Source organism: Maylandia zebra, linkage group LG17 (assembly GCF_041146795.1).
Source record: "Maylandia zebra isolate NMK-2024a linkage group LG17, Mzebra_GT3a, whole genome shotgun sequence".
Lineage (NCBI taxonomy): Eukaryota > Metazoa > Chordata > Actinopteri > Cichliformes > Cichlidae > Maylandia > Maylandia zebra.
The window spans coordinates 15,405,669-15,428,320 of record NC_135183.1 but is presented as its reverse complement, the minus strand read 5'-3'; the positions used below and the strand labels follow the sequence as shown (position 1 = coordinate 15,428,320).

Below are 22,652 nucleotides of genomic sequence, written 5' to 3'. Positions count from 1 at the left end.
GTTTTCTAAGTAGATATATTTCTAAAGGTGTTCTTGAGATGAAACTCTCACCTGATGTCAGTAACAACACATTCACTCCACACATGCAAAGAAATCCAACTACATATGTCTATGTCCGAGTCTGTGGAGCTTGGAAAGAGAAGTGACTGGACTTTAAGTTTCTTGAAGACGTTTCACCTCTCATCCATGTAGCTTCTTCAGTTCTAAAACCAAATGGTGGCGAGTCTCAGGTATTTAAAACCTAGTGGGTGTGTCTCTTAAGAGGGTCATTGACCCACTATTGATCATGTCCGTCATCACATGAGCCAAGGTGTCAAAAAGGATGTGGGTTATTATTAGCAGAGGTTTCGGGGGAAACCATTGTGATAGCTCGTCCTATCGTGTAAACTATTGACACCTGATGCAAGATGTGAGTGGGTGTTAAGGCACCTGGGAAAGGATCTCAAAACTACATTGTTGGTGGCAGACAGTTGGGGTCCTAAACCACCCCCTCTGTTCTAGGATGGTCGTTCACAGTGGGCATAAACGGCCCCTTTCACTCCTCTTTCAAACTGTCTGTCTCCTCTGTCCAAAATATGAACATTGGCATCCTTGAAAGAGTGACCTTTAACCTTTAGATGCAAGTGTACAGCTGAGTCTTGTCCTGTCGAAGTGGCTCTTCTATGTTGTGCCATGACTTTGTGAAGTGGCTTAGTTTGTGTTTGGGAGTTTTGTCCTTGGGATGAACCAGTTTTTGTCTGAGGGTGCGGTTGGGTCTGAAGTACATTGGGAGGTCATACTTATGCAAAATTCTCTTGGGTTTCTCTGATAAACCTGCTACATAAGGGATGACCATGTTGTTCTGTTTGTCATTTGACCTTTGTTTTCTGTGCATCTTTCCTGATTTGATGAAAGCCCAGTCGGGATAACCATGTGTTTTAAGAGCTTTCTTTACAGGGGTGTGTTCCTTTTCTTTCCCTTCTGCTTTAGAGGGAATGTTTTCTGCTCTGTGCTGCAGGGTCCTGATTACTCCCAAGTTTGTGATGAGTGGTGTGAGTCAAAAAGTAGATGCTGGTCTGTGTTTGTTGACTTACAGGGAAACCCACACACACAGAACTGAAGAAGCTTCTCAGATGAGAGGTGAAACTTCTTCAAGAAACTGTAGATATCCATACATTATGTGTAATAATAAGAAATGATAAAGGAAAAAGTATTGAACTGATTAAGAAAGGGAGGTGCAAACAGGCATGGAAAGTCATGACAGCAGCTGAAATCTGTCAGTAATTAGAAAGCAATCCTACCACTTAGTGCAAACTAATATCAGCTGGTTCAGTGCCAACTGATGGCCTATGAAAAGGTGTCTCATACAAAAGAGTCATACAAGAAACATCTCAAGAGGGGTAAAACATACTGATGGCATTGGCTACATTAGAATTTTTACACTGCTCCAGTGAGTTCCACTGAGCACTGCTGAAGTAGAAAGAACATCATTACACAATAAACTAACCACGACCGGGTGGCCTCTGCAAGATTTCAGACAGAGGAGGGGAAAAAAATTCTGTTGTCAAAGAGCCCTAACATATTCTGGTCAGATGAGACCAAAACTGAACTCTTTGAATGCCATAACACACACCATGTTTGGAGGCCAAAAGCCGCTGCATATCACCCCAAAGACAACAGTGAAGTTTGAAGGTGGGGACATCATGGTGTGGGGCTTTTAAGTATACGGCAGTGGCAGTTTTCATATAATTTGAAGGAAGAATGAGTGGAAAAATGTACCAAGACATTTTTGATAAAAATCTGCTGCCAGGATGATGAAGATGAAACGATGGTGGACATTTCAGCAAGACAGCGATCCCAAGCGCACAGGCAACAAAACTCTGAGCTGGTTTCAGAGAAGAAAATAAAGCTGCTAGAACGGCGCAGCCAGTCAGCTGACATGAATCTGATTTCTAGAATAGAAATGTGACCTCATGAGGTGTGATCACAAACTCCTAAGGCTCTGCACATAAAACACAAGACCTTGTCCCTCCTGTAAAGCGTTTGTTACCTCAGAGCCTGAGTGAACAAGTCATTTAAAACTGGATCCAGGAATTTTAGGGGAAAATGCCAAGTCAGCAGTTTACAAGCTAATTTCCCTAACATGCTGACATGTTAGGGAAATTAAGAACAGTTGAACCAGCAAAAATGAATGTTTTGGAGCAGTGGGAGGTCACAGTGCTGACCTCCTACTTATTGAGTCCTAAGAAGGCTTACTAATCAAGACATTGCCAACTATTGATGAACTGAAACAGTTGTAGGAAATAGCAGGAAATGGCCCAGAATTCCTCCTCATGACTGTGCAAGCACTATAATCAGCTACAGGAAGCATCTGATGGAGATGCTAACAGAGGTTGTACGAGTTAGTAAATTTAAGGGTTCACTTCGTTTTTTGCAGCATGCACTGTGCGTACAGCTTGGTTTCTGAACGGTTCATAAAATTGCTGCTTAGTCAAGGTATTTGTGAGGGCTTTAGCATACATGTAGGCATACATGGACAATGCAATGCTACTGTGACAGAGACTATATATGTTAGCCACAGTACAGAGAAATGTTGTCATCATATATTTCTGATGAAAAACGTTGTCAATTGTGTAAAATGAGCTTTCGGAATAATGAAAAACTGAGCAGCAGTGTTTGCTGTAAAAATGTGGGCATGTCTGCAGAGGCACAGTGCAAATGGTCTGCAGGGAGCAACACACAAAGACACTGTAGATACAACTCTGTTTAGACACCTGTGTGCTTATTTTAGTTTTACACAATCAGAAAATTCCTATGTCATTCCCAGCTACATTTATGTTGGTGCTTGTGACATGAACCAGCTCCAGAGTACTGTAGAGCTTTTCATGTTTTCAGCTATGACTTTAGAAAGAACTCTGAATTTTCTTGTACAGACTTTTAAGGTGGCCATGATGTTTATGATCAATATAGATTGTAAATATCATGATGAACAACCGTGCATAGGACAAAAGTTTTAGATAAGCCCTGGTTGTTATAGTTGATTTCATGGATGTCAGTTCATCTGGAATTTCCTTTTCCCACATCGTCCCCCCACAGGAAATGCAGGGATCACATTTGCCCTAAAGTTAATCACACTGTTTGTTTTCTCTTTCAGTCTCTTCAGTCCGAGTACATCCAGTACTAAAAATACCCGACTGACCTGAAGACATTTTTCTTTTATTTTTTTCTCTCCACAACCCGGCTCCTAAATTGGATGTTCAGAGGGAACCTTCAGATGTTTTCTCTGTCAGGACTGAATCTCCTGTGAGGTGATGGCTGCTTGCTCGTCAGACTGTGTAAATGAGCTGTCTGTAAATAAATAGTCCGCACACATGAAGATATATTTACATGGAAAATATATATTTTATATTTGTGACAGAAAGTTGTATTTTTGTTTTAATGATCAGTGTAACTTTTTGGTAAAGTGAGGGATCAGCTGATGACAATTTGCTCTGTCATCATGGTTACAGTATTTCCGTCCGGCTTCTGATAGGTTAAACAGCATATTGTTTGGTTGATGTGACGATCAGCCCTCTTTTTTTGTGTTTGTGTGTCTAATTTAATCTAAAGGAATACCATTATTAATAGCAGAAGAATAAGGGACCCAAAAACAGAATGTCATTAACTAAGCTCAGGGTGTTAAAGTGAGAATGGGTGTGAATGTGTGCGTTGTCTTAAAGAACCAGTTTAGTTTTTTAGCGTCGTGATTGTAAAATGAAACCTCACCTCTCTGAATGAATTTGTCAGACTGAATTAAAAGTTTGGTAACAAGGAACCATTTCCTCTTCAGTACAGTTTAGAACAACAAGAAGTTAATTCAAGGCCAGATTTCTGATATTTTGGCTGCCATCTTTTATATACAGTCTAACCAGTAGAGCTGGAAGGGAAACAATTTGAAGGAGATGAACAGTAAATGGAAAATGATTAGCAGGCAGTGAAGCATGTGGTTGTATAGTAATGAGTTTAAGCTGTGGGATCAGGGTTAGTTTTAGCCATGTGGACAGCAGACATGCTCTTTACACTAGAAGCACTTGTTGCTGTGAGTAGCATCAGGAAGCACTTTGTGTTTAGCTAACGGTGTCAGTCTGAAAAGGGATTCGTGTGTTTATGTGGCCCGTAGAGTCCTCTTTTTAGGAATGACTGTGATCTTCTGTGTTGTTTTATGTGGAAAATAAGTGTTCTGTATTATTCTAAAGGTTATCGCCACAGGAACTTTCTCTAGGAAACAGGAAGTTAAACTTACTTTCTCTGCTGGTACGTCCTCCGAGAATGAGCCTCTAGATTAGAACACCTTTTACCTCCGGAAGCCCCCGTGACTTTTTAAAGGTTTATGAAACATAGAACCTTTTCTAGCACCTCAGGATTTTATTTTAATTTAAACCTGCAAAAACCCAAAAGTTGGACTCCTGTGTAAAATGTAAATAAATACAATACAAGGATTTGCAAATGTGGTAAACATTCTTTATTCTCATTATAACACAGAAAACATGTCTGAGAACATGAGCTGAGAAAATGTGCCATTTAAGAAAAATATGAGCAGTGTCAGAAAGAGTGGGACACTTTCACATTTCCCACAGTGCAGCATTCCCTCTGCTTCCAACAGCACTCCTCTCTCCTCTGGGAGAGGAATGTTGTGCCTTTCTTGTCTGACAGAGGGTTGTAGCTGCGCAGCACTGCAAATCATTGCATTGAGTCTTTATTTACATTTCCAGAGTCCTAACAGTGTCTCTGTAATTTGGATTGTGCATAGATTAACAACTTAAGCCACATACAGGAGTGAGAAGGTGTCATTGCACCATGTCATTTCTATCTGTGTGCAGAGGACTGAACGTGAGACCACATCAGCTGACTAATGTGCTTCACCTTACTGCTGCTTTTAGCCTGCTGTAAAATACAGGTCACGCTGTGCTGGATAAAACAATTCCCCTGTGTAACTTTCCTGAAGCTTGATGACGACATCAGCACAGTGTTGTCTTCCTTTGCACTCATGGTGTGTGTAAGAAATGAGTTTATATGTCATTTGTGGCAGATTCCTGGGTCTTTAACATTATCGTGGGCAAATCAAATCAAATCTCCAGCTACCAACCCAGAGAAATCACTCGTTCTGAAATCTTTATTCGATGGTGATGTCCCTCGGTCACATGATGGTTTAACTAAACTGACGTGAAGTGCCTTAAATATCTCATGGATGAAAGTCACATACAGTTCTGAACAAATTTATGAGACCACCGGTTTTACACGAGAACAAATATTTCAGAAGTTTTTCACAAACTTGTTTAAAACTGAAAATTACTGAATTCCCTGAAGTTTTTATACCCAAACTTGATCCAGGACAGTGGACTATGAATCGAACGTAACGTCCAACCACTGAAACGAAACTAATTTTTCTGTTTGCAAATGCATATAAATAAGTGTAATTTGGCATCTGGATCAAAAGGTAATTTTATTAATCTCATTTCTAAGAGAGACGTGGGAATAATTATGTGCTTTACTGTTTTCTGCTTTTTTTTTTTTTTTTTTTGTAAAGCAGAAAACGTGAAAAGTCATGGATAACAACATTAATGATATTTTACAACATTAAAAATAAGATTTTCTTTATAGAGCTTGGTCAGAGTTAGGTCGACTGTGACAAAACGTGCACTAGATGGTGGTCTGATACATTTGTTAAGCACTGCAAATATAAGCAATGCACAGAAGGTTTTTATTTTTGCACAACTTGTTGCTGTTATGAAGAAGTGGAAATGGATGTCTGATGTGTATTTAATGTCTTACTCAAGTGTTTTACTGAGGGAACGTTTAAAAAACATTGTAGTTTTTTTGTCTTTTAGCAGAATTTCTGTCTGAGCAATAACAGGAAATAAAACAATTCCTCCAACTCTGAGTTTGTTCTTGATCTGTTGATGCTACCAGAGTGTGGTTTGGAAAAGTCTGGAACAGGACAAGTCCAGGTCAGACCCAAAATCGAACCAGTCTTAAAGCTTCGTTTAACCCTTAAGTTTTGTGGCTCTCTCCCAGTGGAGGTGCATGTCAGATGTTAAGACTCTGAGGTGCCACCTCCTGAGCGCAAAGATGTTTTTCAAGTTCAGGGACAAAAACGTCCTGCAGTGCTCGCACGTGTGCTCCCCCTCTTCTGCACTCGGTCCAAGCAGCGCTTTCACCTGAGCCGTGCCGCTGTGTCTGCAGCTCACCGTGTCCTGTTGTGTGCTGCATTTGAGAATAAACTTTTCTGGACATGACCAACCTGATTCTCTACAACATTAGTTCAAGTGTAAAACACACATGTATACAAACAAAAGCCAAATCCAGCATAGAAGAAGCTGTCCCAAGTCCAAGACTAGTGTGGGATGAACGACCAAAGAAAGGAAAAGTGCAACACAAATAACAGAAGTAATGATTCAGTAAATCAGAGGTCAGATATCTCAGAGCCTGGGGTGGGGGGCTGTCCAGACCTCTGACTTCATCAGGAAAAGGACTGATTAGTCTGAATCCTCATCAAACTAATCAATACTAAATCACAGAGGCTGTAAATCACTCAGGCTGTTATCACTCAGTCTCCAGATCATTCAATCAGTCAGAGGCCCCACAGTGACAGCTTCACTGTATTCAGCTCATTTACTCCTTAATGTGATTCAGCATGTCTGCTGCTGCTTCATCAGCTCACTGACAGCAAAAGGAAATATTTGACTTTAAATGTATCTAAGTGAGAAGGCAGCATTGAAGTGAATTCATGTTCACGTTTTGTTAAAAGGTGTTAGTCCCAGCTTTTAGTCAGCCCAATAATACCAGAAAACATACGGCATGTTTTCTTCTTTTTGGGATTCAGCCCTAGGAATTTCCCTCACAGGACACAAAGTTCCTGCTGGGAGTCCAAGAAAAATGCTGATTTGTCCTTCTTACTATAACCACTGCCTGTGACGCTTCTGTCTTGTGGGTGATTTAATGTCACTGAAAAAGATCGTTGAAAAAACATCAGATTCACATAAATAGAGAAACCAAAAGTGAGAGGAAAATAACCCAGGTGTGAAACGAGGAATATCACATGTAGAGAATAACTAAATTTAACAGGAGCATGACAGAGAAAAAGCTGGAAACGTGTAGTGCACAGACACGAGGAGAAAGAAAAGGCGACAGGATGTTGAAAAGAGAACGTGAGGAAAGGCCGAGGAGCAGTGAACACAGCACAAAGCGACGGTGAAGTTTTCCCGCTCACCGCGTGTCCCGCAGAGGGCGCTGTTGCCCGCGCGTGCACACACAGGCGCTTGGAGCTGGATGACGGGAGGGGGCGTTTGCTTCATCAGCCCTGTTTAGGGCTTCAGAGACCCTCAGTGATTCATCATTGCCGGATTTTCTGCTTCAGATCCCGGAACTCCGAGAAACGAGACGCTGCTCTGTTTGTTCACGAACCCATCCATCCGCCCATCATCCATCCATCCATCCATCAGCGTGTTTGTAGCCTCAGCAGAGAAGATGGATCTTCTGTGTGTCCGCAGGCTCTTTGTTCAGCTCATCTCAGGTAAATGTCCTTCCTTCTGATAAATCTGGCTGTTATATGATGTCTTTTACACGTAGAGAGATTTTTTGGGGTGGGGGTTATTGTAACCTCTGAATTTTCATTTGAGATTTCGTTCGTCATTTTCTCGTTTTTTCATCAGCTTTTGTGCATGTGGTTAGTATAGCGCAAATAAAGAATAAAAAGTAGAAACATGCGTAATATATGAGGAAAATTCGAAAACTCACATTAAAAGCCACATTCAACTTCATGAAAATATGAAATGTTTCATTTCCTTTGCAATTTACAGTAAACTCTTTTATGTTTTGGTGTAACTCAATCAAAACAAACAAAAAAACAAACCTACTAAAAAAACAAAAACCAAAAAACCCCAACATTTGGAAACCGGAGTGACAACATAAAAATGCCAGAAACTCCAAATCCTCTAATGGCCACTCGTGGATGGTTCTAAAAGTGGGTCAGTCTCAGGTTAAAACGTGCAGCTTCACAGAATTAAAAAGTGTCTTTCCAGTATGGTACAAATTAAGCTGTTCCCCTTCATAACAACTGCACTGATAGTGGGGGCAGGCCGTGGCTGCTTAGACTGACACCTGGCCACCTCAGTTCTTCTATTTCCACGTACTGAATTTGGGCTCTCCTTTTTATTGACTATTTTGTAATTTTTATCTCACAATCCATTAAATATTCCAAAATGTACCACAGAAACGATGGAGAGGTCCAGCACAGTTTACAAGGCGAGGCTGCAATCAAAGCAACTACACCCGTAATTTAAGTCTCGCCAGTATCCAAATGAATGAGTTCTAAAAACATGAGCTATCATAAAGTTTTTATGAAGGTGGAAGCTCAACAGAAACCAAAACTGTTTATTTGTACCAAACTGTAAATGTGCTTTTAATGTTGTAAACGTGGACATTTGAACATGATAGCACAGATGAACTATAGTTTTTGTCTCTTCTACATTGGCTAAATTGTTTAGTCCCACAGGTTATTGCTTGGTAGACACACAAGAACATCAGGTGCTGATACATTTCCATCCACGTGGATAACCTTCCTTTTCTCTTAAAATTCTTGACAAAGTAGTTGTTGAACAGATAACTGAACGTCTGCAGAGGAATGGTTTATTTGAAGTGTTTCAGAGCTCATCACAGAAACAGCTTTAGTGAAGGTTACAAATGATCTTCTGATGGCCTCTCACAGTGGACTCACCTCTGTGCTTGTCCTGCTAGACCTCAGTGCAGCGTTCGATACTGTTGACCATAATATTTTATTACAGCGATTAGAGCATGCTGTAGGTGTAGTCATTTACATGAACAAATTGTAGTCTAAAAGACTCCAATTTGTTCATGTAAATGGAGAGTCCTCTTCACACACTGAGGTTAATTACGGAGTTCCACAGGGTTCTGTGCCAGGACCAGTTTTGTTATACATGCTTCCTTTAGGCAGTATCATTAGAGAGCATAGCAATAACATTTTCACTGCTATGCAGATGACACTCAACTTTATCTGTCATTTTTGACCAGGACATGTCCTTCAATGCACATATTAATCAAATATGTATGACTGCTTTTTTCCATTTGCACAACATCTCTAAAATTAGAAACATCCTGTCTCAGAGTGATGCTGAAAAACTAGTTTGTGAATTTATTACTTTTAGCTGGAACTACTGTAATTCCTTATTATCGGAATGTTTTAAAACTCCCTGAAGAGCTTTCAGTTGATCCAAAATGCTGCAACAAGAGCACTGACAGGGACTAGAAAGAGAGAGCAGATTTCTCCTGTATTGGCTTCCCTTCATTGGCTTCCTGTTAAATCCAGAATCAAATTTAAAGTCCTTAAATAATCAGGCCTCATCTTATCTTAATGACCTTATAGTACCATATCACCACATTAGAGCACTTTGTTCTCACACTGCAGGCTTACTTGTGGTTCCCAGAGTAAATTAAAAGTAGAATGGGAGGCAGAGCCTTCAGATTTCAGGCCCCCCTTCTGTGGAACCAACTCCCAGTTTTGATTCGGGAGACAGGCCCTCACTCTACTTTTAAGATTAGTCTTAAGAATTCTGGTGATTCTGAATCCTCCCTTAGTTATGATGCAATGGGTCTAGGCTTGCTGGGGGCTTCCCATGATATTTCTTCTTCGGTCACCTTTTTTCACTCAGTGTGTTTATACACCATTTTACATTTAATCATTAGTTATTAAAAGTCTCTGGCTCTCTTACAATGTCTTTTGTCCTCTCTTCCTCCCCACAAGTCGTCTAATTATTGAGTCCCCCCCCCCCCCCTTTTTGTATTATTGCAGCATCTTTACTTTACAATATAAAGCACCTTGAGGCAACTGTTATTGTGATTTGGCGCTATATATTCATCAGCCTCATTCATACATCATCTGTATTTGAGGCAAAGTTTACCTGAGGTTCAACTCAAGGTTAACAAACTAACTTTTCACTAAACCTGTTTTCTGGAACCTGGCCCAGCGATGTTGTTGCTTTGTATAATTTTTGTTGTTTCCGTCCACAGCTGTGCTCCTGATGTCATCGAAGTACATTTTGGCTCTACGGGTGGACATAACTCCTGAAACCGCTCTGTTCGGTCTGGGTGAGCGTCAGCAGCTGGTCTGCTTGTTTCAGGGCTGTACCACAACGCCAAGTGTTTCCTGGTCCATTCTGGGGGACCGGCCTCTGAGCGGGTCCATCAGCACCAACCAAACTTGTTCTGTGTTGACCTTTGAGCGTGTAAAGATGGAGCATGATGAAGCGATACTGTGTACGGTCAGCTGCAATGGAGACAGGAAACAAGCGAAACGCTCGGTGCAGGTTTACTGTGAGTTACCACTGAAATGCAGCATACATTTGAAACGTTATGTTATATATTTTGTTATTGCTCTATTTAAAACAACACGAGTTTAGTGCACTTTTGTAATTTTGCCTCTGTACACATAAAGTAGATTTTAAATCTAAGATCAAGATGAGATCGAAGTGCAGAGTGTGATTAGGAATCACAGGAATGTGGATGAAAACCTTTTGCTGAGAAACAGAGGTCTAAGAACCTTGCATCACCAAATACTGTTTCCTCCTCTAATATCCTACGCCTTCATCTTTCATAACCACGTTTACTTTATTTTAAAACACTTGCTGTCACTTTAGGATAATTTTTCAAAGTGCAGGGTAATCCATTAGATTACTTCCGACCCTCCCAAGGCTCACATCACAGAGGAAGACGAAGAAGTTTGACCTTGTGATACGTAGTTAGATTTGTGAAAGGGTCCATTCTAATCCAAACCGCGATCCTTTCCACACTATACCGAGCCGTTTTGGTTACCAAAATCAAGCGAAAAGGTGAACAAATCTTGGCTTTTAAGTCCTGCAAAAGACTTTAGGGGCTTTCATTCTCTCCCAGAAATATGCTTTTCTAGTGCATCACTTTAATTCTACTACAGCAAACAAAAATCCACTGTAGCAAGTACAATGTAATCCGCCTCACTCTGAATCATTGTGGACACCAGAATCAGCCTAATCAGTCACCAGCTGGCTGTCTGTGTCGGGGCCCCTGTCTGTCAAAGTGGCGTTACCTTCATGCCTCACCAGCATCCACGCAGAGAAGTTAGCATTAAAAAAACTGTGTGCTTATGAATTATCCAGACACAAAACCCACATTGGAACCAAACCTAAGGTGCTACAAGTAGAATTGCACCGTTTTTATTTACTATTAGACTGTTGTTGTTATAAGAATTAATGCCTGCCCTCTGTGTCTCTGCTGTTCTAGCCTTCCCGTCGGACCCTGTCATCACAGGCCAGGATAATGTCAAACTGGGGGTAAAGTCCACCCTGACCTGCAAGGCATTTAACATATATCCTGATGAGGAGGTGAACATCACTTGGCACAGTGGGAACACTATCCTGCAGACCACAGTGCAAGATGGTGAATCCGGGGCAGTCCAGTCTGACTACAACTTCACAGCTGAAAACATGGATCAGGGAAGAAATATCACCTGTAGGGTCACACTGAAGCTGAAGGACCTGCCAGATAACAAGAAGACCAGAGAAAGCGCAGTGCCAATAAATGTCTTATGTGAGTCTGGGTTTGGTTCTGAGTCCTCACGTCTGAGTCTTGTTGTCCGTGTCCTCATAAACCCGACTTCTCTGTCTCCAGATGCTCCTGTCGTGAAGAAGTTGGAGTCTAAGGAAGTTATGGCCGGCTCTCCGCTCACTCTCACCTGTTTGGCAGAGGGAAATCCTGAGCCGACCATCACCTGGAGTTTCAGAACAGCAGATGGCCGAACTCTGCAACGCGGTCAAGGCGGTCAGCTCAACTTCACAGCGGTGGAAGTGTCTGAGGCTGGACGGTACGAGTGTGATGCGCGAAACACGGAAGGAACCCACAGTAGCGCCGTGGACGTCACGGTTCACAGTGAGTGATGGTCCTGTTTCACTCTTAGTATGTGCACTTCCTTTAGTTTCAATGAGTCAGTTGTATCCCTTGTGTCTCCCTAACAGGTCCACCCACTAACACCTCCCTCTCTGTAATTCCGGGTGAGGAGGTGGTGGAGGGTCAGCAGGTAACTTTTGTCTGTAGCTCAGAGGGTGCTCCACTCCCCAGACTGGTGCTGAGCAGGAATGGGACAGAGCTTCAAAGCGTTGACAGAGCGTCCACGGTAATCTTCAACCTGTCTTCCGCCCTGCTCGAACACTCTGACGTCTACCAGTGTGATGCCTCTAATCTGTACGGATCCCAGCTGGCCTCCAGCTCCATCACTGTCAGAGGTAGTCTTTCCTCCAGTTTGTATCTTACAAGGTGATCTCAGAAAAACTCTCAAATTTTAATATGAAATGAAATTAATGAAAGTACCTCATGTGAAGGTACTCCTAAATGACCATCATGTGTTGTGATGGACGTCTCTAATCCCATTTCCTGATCCTTCAACCTGCTGTGAATATTCTTCCTCAGATGTCACACCAGATTATTGCAGACATAAAGCATCATAGATGTCACAATATCTATCTTGCAATACAATTGATATAGTCATCAATTTCATTTGTAATTTTTCAGGTGCAGGTCAAGTGTCTCGTTCCTCCAACATGAGGGTGTAGTAGTAGGAACAGTAATGAGAAGTGTTACATTTCTTATCAAAACATTTCTTGAGTTTGATCTCATAGCCCTGCAGCCACAGAGAAAGGAACCTCTGTAGTAAAGTGGAGGCTTAGCTATAATTATTGATTAAGCTACAATGGACCAGACCCAGTTTAACCACTTTGCAGATTAGTTTGGATCCATGTTTAAAGTGAGAGAAAAACTATTCAAGTTAATGGTGTGAGGGTAAAAAAAAAAGCCTCTCCTGTAAAAGAGCCTTCACAGACAAGATTAGAATAACTGCTTTCAGTGTGAACATGCAGGATCAGTAAGATGTCTGTGTTCCTCCAGCTCACCCTCTACAGGTTGAGGCGAGTCCTCAGGTCTCTGCAGCGAGAGGTTCAGCTCTGAGTCTGAGCTGCAAGGCCTCCGGCTGTCTGCACACCCCCATCCTCCTCACCTGGTTGAGGAAAGACCAGAACCAGACTGTCCTCCAGACAACCTGGCCGCAGGACGGACTCTCTGTGCTCCATCTGCAGGACCTGGATCTCCAGGATCGGGGTGAATACAGCTGTCAGGCTCAGTGCGAGACCGTCAACAGGAGCAGAAACATTCAAGTCCATGTCTATTGTGAGTCTGACACACCTGATAGCAGTTATAGTCCCGCACTGCCACTTTATTTGGTTTCAAATCACACCTATTAAACCTATTAAGTAGATTTTCATGTTCATTTGAAGAATCCTCTCAAACCATTTAGAGATTGCAGTAGGTGTCGAGTGGAGAGTGGACCCAAATGAAGACACCAGAGACAGAACTAAGCTTAAACTAAAAGCGAGCCTTTATTGATGGCTGAAAAACTGAGCAACAAACAAATGAGACACAACAACTAACCTAACAAAACCTCAACTGGGAAAAGCAACTAAAACCTGAATTCATGACTCTGAAAACAGGATGAACTGGGAACCTAAGGCATGAAACATGAACAGGGACGTGAAAACGTCAACCAGGAACACTTAAACATGAAATACCTGACTTGACGCTTGCCACACAGACAACCCGACGAGGAACAATACACACAATATGTACACGGAGGGTAACGAGGGAACCGCAACTGGAGGGAGACACAGTTGGACCTAATCTGACATAACGAGACAAAGGGGAAGCAAAGCTAGATAAACCGAACAGAGGACAAGGACTATCAAAAAGAAACAGGAACACTGACAGACTCATGACACGCAAGCTTGACATGGTGACTGGGAAGACGAGACAAACTAACCACAGGAGGCGATCAGACGCTGAGGGGAGGAAGATCTAGATACTAAGCAGAAGCCAGAGGATCTAATAAGAACACTAAAGCACAGGCAAACTAAACATAAACCCCTCAGAGAATCTAATGTAATTTAGAATATCCTATTGCACAGTCCAAAAACATAAACACCGGGTCACTGACAGTAGGAATTGTACTGCAAAATATATGATAAAGACTCTTTAATAATTGTTAATTATCAGATTAACAATGAGAGGAAAAGAGGAAGTTAGAGGAATTTAAAGATAAACGAAAAGGATTTGTTGTTGTTTTTGGGTGGTTTTTTTTTTACACTGTTTAGTGTCTGACTTGTGTCCTCATATTTTAAGAGTTTTATGTACTAAAAACTTGAAGCGAAACCTTTACAAGTAAAGCAGAACAGCACAAGCAGGAAAGAACTTCTAAAACACAAGATAATGCGATGTTTGTCAGTTTTATTCCCAGCAGTCTCACACAACAGGAGTCAGACATTCAATAATCTCAGAGGTGCAATCAAAAGATGAACTGCTCATAACAGACATGAGGCTTAGTAATGTTTGCACAGATGTCCTGACGCCGAGCTGCTCATCAGTGTGGGGGTAGAGCTGCACACCACTGCTTTCACTGGTTTGGCGATAAAGAGCAGACCATGCCCCGACAAACATCGCCGTTTTCATGACTGATCAGTTAACCTAGATCAGGCTTTCTAGATTTTTCTCCAAAGTCAGTGTGTTTTTATAAAACAAATAACTGTGTTTCACCGGATCACATCAGAGCTAAAAAGCAGCTCCAAGAGAAACTGCAGTGACTAACAATTACTAACACGCTCGTGATCTGAGAGCCACAAACAGAGGCTCATTTTAAAAGGTTTGTTGACCGTCAGATCTGAGCTGAAGAAGATGAACTCCAACGCTGCCAGGAAATGACAACATGGGGGGAAAGAAGCCAAACACTCGCCCATGCACTCATCTTTACCCCCCTACCACTTCAACAAAGACTGAAAACATGCAAAATCCTCCCACACAGAAAGGAGGCGAGGACTCAGTGTTTCTGACAGTTACATCCACACTTGGAATATCTGTTAGAGTGCATGACCTCGTTACAGCACTGGACAAGAAGCAGGAAAATGACCATAACTTAACCATCCTCATCAAGTTGCTGAAAGTCTTCCAAGTCACTTAAGGTTGCTCAGCTCTCCATTCACGGACTTTTACATTCTAGTTGTTAAACTTGCTTTTCAATGACAAAGATTTTAGAGATGCAGTTGTTTGTTGCATGCCTCGTGTGTTCCAAATATTTTCATACTTTGTTACTAGGTTTTTAAAGTCAGAGTTCTTACTTTGATCTCGGAAATCTGGAAAAGAAATTTCCATAGTTGCAGTTCGTTCGTCTTCCATAGTTTAGAGTCCAGTGGTTGTTGTATTTTCAGAGTTTACAGTGTTCCCTGCTTTTGCAGGTGTTGAAAACGATTCAGTGGAACCAAAATTGTTTTTGAGAATCATAAAAGGACTCATTTAGGTTTCAGAAGTTCATTTAAAGAGGTTTTTGAGGTCTTTCAGGGGAATCTAGTATTCTTTAAAGAGTTTTTAAAGCTTTGAGATTTCAGTGATCCCATTTCAAAGGTTTTAAATGGGATCTGTGAGTTTATAGGATATTAAGGACGTTTGGTGCTTTGTTAGGCCTGAAGAGCTCTTGATGAGGTGAATGAGGAGGTTTTAGATGAACATATTTTATTGGTTGAAATTGTATTAGATTAGCAGTCCAATTTTCTTTAACAGTTTCTTTAAAAAGCCGTGCATATATTGAAGGAAAGGGTCTCGCTAGGATTCAGGGTCCTTGAATCTGCTGGAATCAGTACTGACATTTTGCAGGTCTTTTTCGTGGTCTTAGAGTTCTGTGGTGGGGGGCTGTTTTGAATCTAAAAATTTCAGATCATGAATCCCAACTATGATTCACCGCTTTAAATTCCAAAATATCAGAAAAGCCTAAAAAACTTTACTTTTGATGTCTGTTGACTTTGATGAAAAATGTTTCTTATGTATAATTAGCCATCAATTGATGTTTAAATCTTTGGAAGCCGATTCTTATTGGCGCAATTTATATATTTTCACACTCCTGAATCATCATTAGCTACTTACTTCTCTCTCTCTCTCGCTCCAGCGTTTCCATTTGATCCCGTACTGGAGAATCCTGGCCCTGTCCTGCTGGGGGAAGAAGCAGTCTTCCGCTGTGATGTCATTAATGTATTCTGGGCTAATCAGCTGAGGATTCAGTGGCTTTTGGGAAACAAAACGGTGGCGGAAAAGTCGTTCAGTTTCTCCAGTGTTTTACAGAACGTCTCTTTTAGTCTCCATCACCGGGTTGACGAGGATCATCAGGTGCTGACCTGCAGCGCAGACCTACTGCAAGAAGGCGGAGACTTGTGGAGGTCCAAGAGGACCAGCATCCATCTGCAGGTCCACTGTAAGTGTTTGTTTTTATGTTTTTTCTGCAGCTCTCATTTTTTTCAGATCCAGCTTTATTAAACTCCTGATCTAATTCTTTTTCAGATCCTCCGAGGAATACATCACTGCTAATTAGGCCAGACGAGGAGCTGGTGGAGGGTCGTCACGTGACCTTTAGCTGTCTCTCAGATGGAGCTCCGGCCCCAGCACTGGTGCTGAGCAGAAACGGGATGGAGCTTCAAAGAATCAAACCAGCCACCTCATCACCACTGACCTTCACCTTCTCCCCCATCCTCCTGGAACACTCTGACCTTTACCGGTGTGAAGCATCCAACAAGTATGGATCTGAAGTGGCTTCTCACTCCATCACTGTCAAAGGTCAGATCATTAATAATAATTATAACGGGCTTCTTTTTGTTTTTTTCTCTGACAGTTGTAATCAGAAGCCAGAGACAGAAATAAACTTCCGGCATTACAGTGGAGTCATTAGTTCAGAACTTTAGCTGCCAGGCTCAGTGCCGCCATGCATTCAAGAATGAAAACTCAGTATAAGTTAAAGCGTTTTGCTGCTGTGGTTTTCCTAAGAGGGCCATCAAGTGAAAGAGGTTGAAATACATTGAATAATGCAAAAGTGAATCTTATGAAAGCAGACATTCTGATCATTTCTTTACCAAACATTCAAAACTTCTCTGTCTGCTCTTGCGTCAGAGCTGATCCAGGTTGTGACAGGCATAAAAATAGATTTATGTCCGTGGGCCTTCTAAACCCAACTGGTTAAAAATAACCATATTTATAGAAAAGGCCCCATGAGCTGTAAGTGAAACAGCGAGGAGTAGATGACCTACTAAATGATGAAACGCAAAGAAGCAAAACGTGAAAGAATGTTTAGTATCAAACTGGCACTGTTTGTTTTTCCTGTGGCAGGGCTCTCCGCTATCAGGTGATGATGTGTTGGTTAGAGGTGTGACAGAAGGTCAGCAGGTTCGGCTGAGCTGCTTTCACACGCTTTTCACGTTCACTGTATGACCCTCTTTCCACTGAGATTCAGGTTACACGTCCTTATGTTAAAAGAGGACGGGGTTAGTTTAAACAGATATGAGGCAATTGTTGTTGTGATTTGATGCTAAATAAATAAAATTGAATTGAAAATTGAATTGGTCAAACTATGACTGAAGTGTTTCTGGAAAATCAACAGAGAATGAACTTGCAGCGACGTCTACAGAATGCACTGTAAAATCAGCAAAATACACTGTAAACCAGATGAATAAACTATAAGAACCAGCAACACAGTGTAGCCCAAGTGTACTGTGGTTTATGCTCAAAGCATGATTTTACTACATTAAAGATAGTACTGTACCTATAGCTATAGATGCTGAGTTGCATGGGGATTTGAGGTAGATAGTATTCTTAGAGTTTATAGGATAAAGTGCATTATGAGTATATGGATATCAGTTGCTTGTGGTCTAAAGTGCTTTGATTGGACAGTAAGACTGGGAAAGTACTATGCAAATGTACCTTGCTATAGCTGGATGTGCATCTTACCAAGGATGTTGCTACAGTTAGTTACAAACCACAAAATCAAAAAGTACAATCAGTACAGCGATGTTATTAGTAATTTGTAAACTGTAATATATATTGTATGAACACAATATATTAGTTAGAACAAAGCTAAACTCCCCAAAATGACAAGTTTCTCAGTTGGGTCTTTTCACATTTCCTGCAAAAGTAGTTGTACAACAACAACAACAACAACAACAACAAAAAGGAAGATCTAATTTTAATCTGTTTTCTTATCCAGCTCCTCCGAGGAACACCACAGTCCACATCCTGCCGTCTACAGTGGTCCAGGAGGGGCAAAATGTCACTGTCTGCTGCCAAACCATCAGTTTCCCACCGTCAGCTGTGATTCTCAAGAAAATGACCAATGGCACAGAGCTATATTCTACTAATGGAACTTTCCTACTGGTCAATCTCACAGCCAAAGACTCGGGGTTATACCAGGTCAACGTGACCAATGACCTTGGGTACCAAGTCAAAATCTTCAGCATCAGTGTCAGAGGTCAGTAAAATTAGTTTGGATTTTATTATTCCCTTTAAGTTAAAATGCTCAAGTTTGATTTGAACATATGTTACCCACAGCAGTTCTGTAAACAGTTTCACAAAACTGCCCTATTTTCTTGTGCAGAGAGAAGTACCAAGCTTCCACCCAGTTTCAGCGTCATCATCATCCCAGCTGTCTGCATCGCCACGGTTCTAGCAGCTTCCGCTCTGTTCCTCGACTACGTGAGGAGATCCAGGAAGAAAGGCTTTTATCAACTGCCCCAGTCTGCTCCACCTTCAGCCTGAGGCCGACCCTGGCCTAAAAGGCCCCTGGTTCATGCAGCTACCAAGTGTGTAGCGTCAACACATCTGAATCTATGGCTGTCAGATTTTTTTTTAAAATGTGACTACCATGTGCATGTGGCTGCTGCAGGACAATATCTCAGTATGACCGATGACTTTTATTTCAACACGTGCTTTGTGCTTTTAAACACACGGCTTTGATATTCATAGGTGTGACCATGTTGTCCCAGCAATAAGCGGCTAACAAATGACATAATGATTTTCAGTATCCAGGAACATGTGGCTATATTGTCTTTCCGTGTGGTTAACACGTTCCATCACATGGCTACACGTCACATGTAACTGCCAACTCTGCAGATGCGTTTTACAGTTCATGGCCCAATCACATCCCATTGTATGGCTACTGCTTTGTGACATGTGGTTATGTAACATGTGAATTAGACATGCTGATGTGTGGCCACCACTTCTAATAAGGCGTTGTGTGCTAACCATCTCCAATTATGTGGTTACCCCATCTTGACCTATAGCTAGCATTTCCTAAAATGTGACTACTACCTCTTAACGTTTAACTACCACTTCTCACAATCCCAACATGGTATAAGCCTCCCAATACAACCTCATATCCCAACAGGAATTGCCATACAGTTATCTTCCATTTGCCAAAAGCAGGCGTGTATCACGGCATGTGATAATATCAAACCCTATCCTATCCTGTCGTATCCTGTCACATCTTATCCTTGGTTATTGTGACATGGGAATTCTACCTCCTGATATACAGTTTAAATATTTCAACATGTGGCTTGCTATCTGTTCACATATGAAGCTAATTTTGTCCAACATGTGACAAAACTACCCAGAAACCTCTCCCAAGTTCATGGCTGCCAAATTTTAAAATGTGGCTGTTCTCCCAGCAAGTTACCAACATCCATGGCACTAATCAACATGTGACTACAAGAGTCCAGCTTGAAAAATAAACACTACCTATGGCTCAATAATCTTATATGCAATAATGTTCACTGTCAGCTTTCAGCAGCATTTTATTCTCTTATCAGGGTCAGCTGAGTTAGTGACTTTTCAGTGACTGTGAACATTCCTCTCAGTGAGAGCTACTCAGCTTAGAGATTTGTGGAAAGCAAAGATGTTGCTCGACTTGTTAACGGAGACTTTCTGGCTGACACCATATGGCTGAACTCTTCCAGAAAGTCTTCAGTCTCCTCCGAACTCTCGCCGTGGTACTGCTGCACACTTGGTGTGATGTGGAATTATCTGCAGAGTTATTAGAGATGATATGTAAATATGTGTACAGTTTCTTTTTGCTTGCTTTCAATAAAGATATTTATGTCTTTATTTATTATCACAGGCTTTTTGAAATTTCAGTGTGCGGGATTTCCCCGGGAATTCCCTGTAAGTGGCGAGCTTTCGCTTTTATTTCTGTTAGATTCGGTGTTTACTGGAATCCTTGGCATTGACTCAGCTATTACCATGGTGACGGCTGAGCTGCATTTCAGTCATTTCAGCTCGCCAGCCTTTAAACCCAAAATTAAATAAACACTGTCTGTTTTTCTCTTTCCTTACTGCTCATTCACAAGAAAGATCTGGCCAAGAAAGAAATTCTCACCAAACTCCCCACACACAAACTACAAAGCAACTAAAGACAGATATAAAACCACAACAACAACAAAGAAAACAACCAAAAAAGGCAGACTGACCTGAAGACACAGAAAACTACTGCCAAAAATAAATACTGCATAAATATAAAAAAAGAAGCTTTATAATACATTCTTCTAGTCTGTGAGTGTTTCTCCTATATGCAACCTTAGCCTTGTTTCTCATAATCCATCTTTGGACTCAAGTCCTAAAGGTGTCATAAAAGCCCAGAGACTTAGTGCCCAGTGAAAATCTACTGATTGTTGTTGAAAAGGTCTAAACCAAGAAAACCACAAAACCACATTAAAATCCCTGTTTTTATCAGGAAGCAGCAGGATGTGCCTAATCATGGAAGGGTCCAACAAACTGGAAGGATAAATTAAAAGAGGTCTGTTGGCTTTTGTTTTCAGTGTGAAGCTAACTGGGTCCCCGTTGTCATAGAAACAGGAAGGTTTCAGAAGCGAGGTGTGAAGAGGGGAGTCAGTATGGATCAGACCAAGTATCTGGACCAGTTTCGAGTCAGACTCTGTAACAGTCTGTGCTTCTCTAGTTCTATTTACCATTTTAAGGAGCCGTCAACATCATTGCATAGATCTCTATGATAAACGGACCTTTGGAAGGCTGACCTATTACAGCTTCCATACTGTGAGGGCTTTGAGAAGACATTGAAGGCGTGAAAAAAACCCCACTTCAGTGGATGATGAGAGTCAGACCTTAAATACTGATCCGTATGCAGACTCTCTGATAATAATGCCATCTCTTTAGCTTTCAACATGCTGCTCTCAAACAAACAGGTGAATTAACAACACGGACTAATATGCAGCTGCAGAAACAAGCCAGGTGGTGAAAACTGAAGCTTAAGAAATAAGAAAACAGAGAAAACAGCTACAGCTAACAGAAGTGCACTTTGCTCAGTAAAGGTACACCACACATACAAAATAAATAAGATACTATTCAAAATACTATCTAAAATACAATTTTCACTTAATAGCAAATATCTTCACCACCACTGCAACAAAACTTATGACATTGGTTACGTGTACTGGCATTCAGACAGTTAGTAGACTTAGGTTTTGATTCATTTAAACTAACATAATCATCCTGCTGCAAGACAGAATAAATCAATATGTTTATCGATAATTAAATCATGTACAACCCGAGATTTGTAACAGAAGGATAGCAGTAAGAGTGAAAGGGAAAGTTTACAAGAATACCCACTGTGAGCTTAACTAGAACTCTGAGGGTGAATAATAGCCCAGAGTTCAGAAGTTGGAAATGATCTATACTGAAACTTTACAACTAAAAACAATTGTTTAAAAATATTGCTTAAGATGCTCCAGGTCAGGAATACAAAGGAGATCCATTTTCGTTTTGCTCTGACAGGAAATACCAACGAAACAGGAGATTAAAATGACAAGACACAGCAGAACTCTTGTCCTCACTTATTACACAACACCACTTGGAGGTGAGAGGTCTTGGAGGCCCATCAGGACACACAACGTGAAAAACACCAGATGGAGTAAAGAGAAACGCATTAATCAACAGAGTCCCTAAAATGTTTCAGCTGAATGTGCATAAACTACAGTCGCACACTCCATGAGTGTGCCTGCATAGATGCCACAGTCATCTGGACAGATAAATGTATGTTATTTTTCAGTTTTGTATTCCAAATGCATTTGGAATGAAATAATCCGTTCTACTTTAAACGGCCAAGGCTTTATTTGAACAGGTCTCCATCTGCATAGAAACGACTGCGTAAGAGATGCAGGCCATAAATCTTTTTTCTTTATCCTTTAACCTCGGTTTCTCTACTAGAGGTCTGGGAGCTTGAGGGTCCTGCATATTATCTTTGCAGTTTCAAGGACTGTGCTCTTCTGGACAGAAATCTCAGATGTTGCTGGAGCCACCTGTCTATCCTCTTCATGTAATCCTTTCTGCTGGGGTTACTTGTGTAGTAGAATTCCAACAGTGCCCTGTTCTCATCTCTCATCTCTTGCCCACTTTTGCCTCCTTGTTTTGCCTACTTCTCATCAGTGTGTCCTGGTTCCTCAACACCTGACATGGACCTTGTTAATCTAGGCTAAGGACTGTGCCATCAGACTTGGAGGTGATGATTCTTATTCCCTCCACTTCGCACTCTTCTACGCTTTGTTGATAATCCAGGATCCCATCACCTGCAAAAAACAGATGCATTGTTCGCCCTCTATCTGACGTTTGACTAACAGATGAACTCTTTTTTTTTCCCCCAGTGCCTTGGCACACTTAGCAGTCTGATCCCCCTGTAATTGGAGCACACTGTCCCTTCCCCTGGGACAAAATGGCCCCAGCCAGGGAAAAAT

The 22,652-nt window shown here is 41.4% G+C and overlaps 2 protein-coding genes across 5 annotated transcripts in view; both read left to right on the top strand.

The window, feature by feature from the left end:
- The window catches only part of cdc14ab (cell division cycle 14Ab), a 38,519-nt gene extending 32,626 nt beyond the window's left edge, over positions 1 to 5,893 (top strand). For all 4 annotated transcript variants that reach the window (XM_076876217.1, XM_024805670.2, XM_024805671.2 and 1 more), the window contains one exon: positions 3,134 to 5,893. In XM_076876217.1, coding sequence (XP_076732332.1) covers positions 3,134 to 3,182 — 49 coding nt within the window. In that variant the 3' untranslated portion in view covers positions 3,183 to 5,893. The remainder of the gene's footprint in view (positions 1 to 3,133) is intronic.
- A 1,361-nt stretch (positions 5,894 to 7,254) lies between these two features.
- On the top strand, positions 7,255 to 20,013 carry vcam1b (vascular cell adhesion molecule 1b). The gene is made up of 10 exons (XM_004569324.6): positions 7,255 to 7,531; positions 10,045 to 10,347; positions 11,290 to 11,595; positions 11,677 to 11,934; positions 12,021 to 12,287; positions 12,946 to 13,224; positions 16,040 to 16,342; positions 16,429 to 16,701; positions 18,122 to 18,382; positions 18,509 to 20,013. The coding sequence occupies exons 1-10, from the start codon at positions 7,486 to 7,488 to the stop codon at positions 18,667 to 18,669; spliced, it is 2,457 nt and encodes an 818-aa protein (XP_004569381.3). The 5' UTR covers positions 7,255 to 7,485; the 3' UTR covers positions 18,670 to 20,013.
- The last annotated feature ends 2,639 nt before the right edge of the window (positions 20,014 to 22,652 follow it).

What these genes read in the sequence shown, in the direction of transcription:
- vcam1b (XM_004569324.6), top strand. Translation starts at nt 7,486, where the DNA reads ATGGATCTTCTGTGTGTCCGCAGGCTCTTTGTTCAGCTCATCTCAG. An exon ending in CAGCTCCATCACTGTCAGAG is followed by an intron (nt 12,288 to 12,945) that starts GTAGTCTTTCCT and finishes GTGTTCCTCCAG; the next exon opens with CTCACCCTCTACAGGTTGAG. An exon ending in TCACTCCATCACTGTCAAAG is followed by an intron (nt 16,702 to 18,121) that starts GTCAGATCATTA and finishes TTTCTTATCCAG; the next exon opens with CTCCTCCGAGGAACACCACA.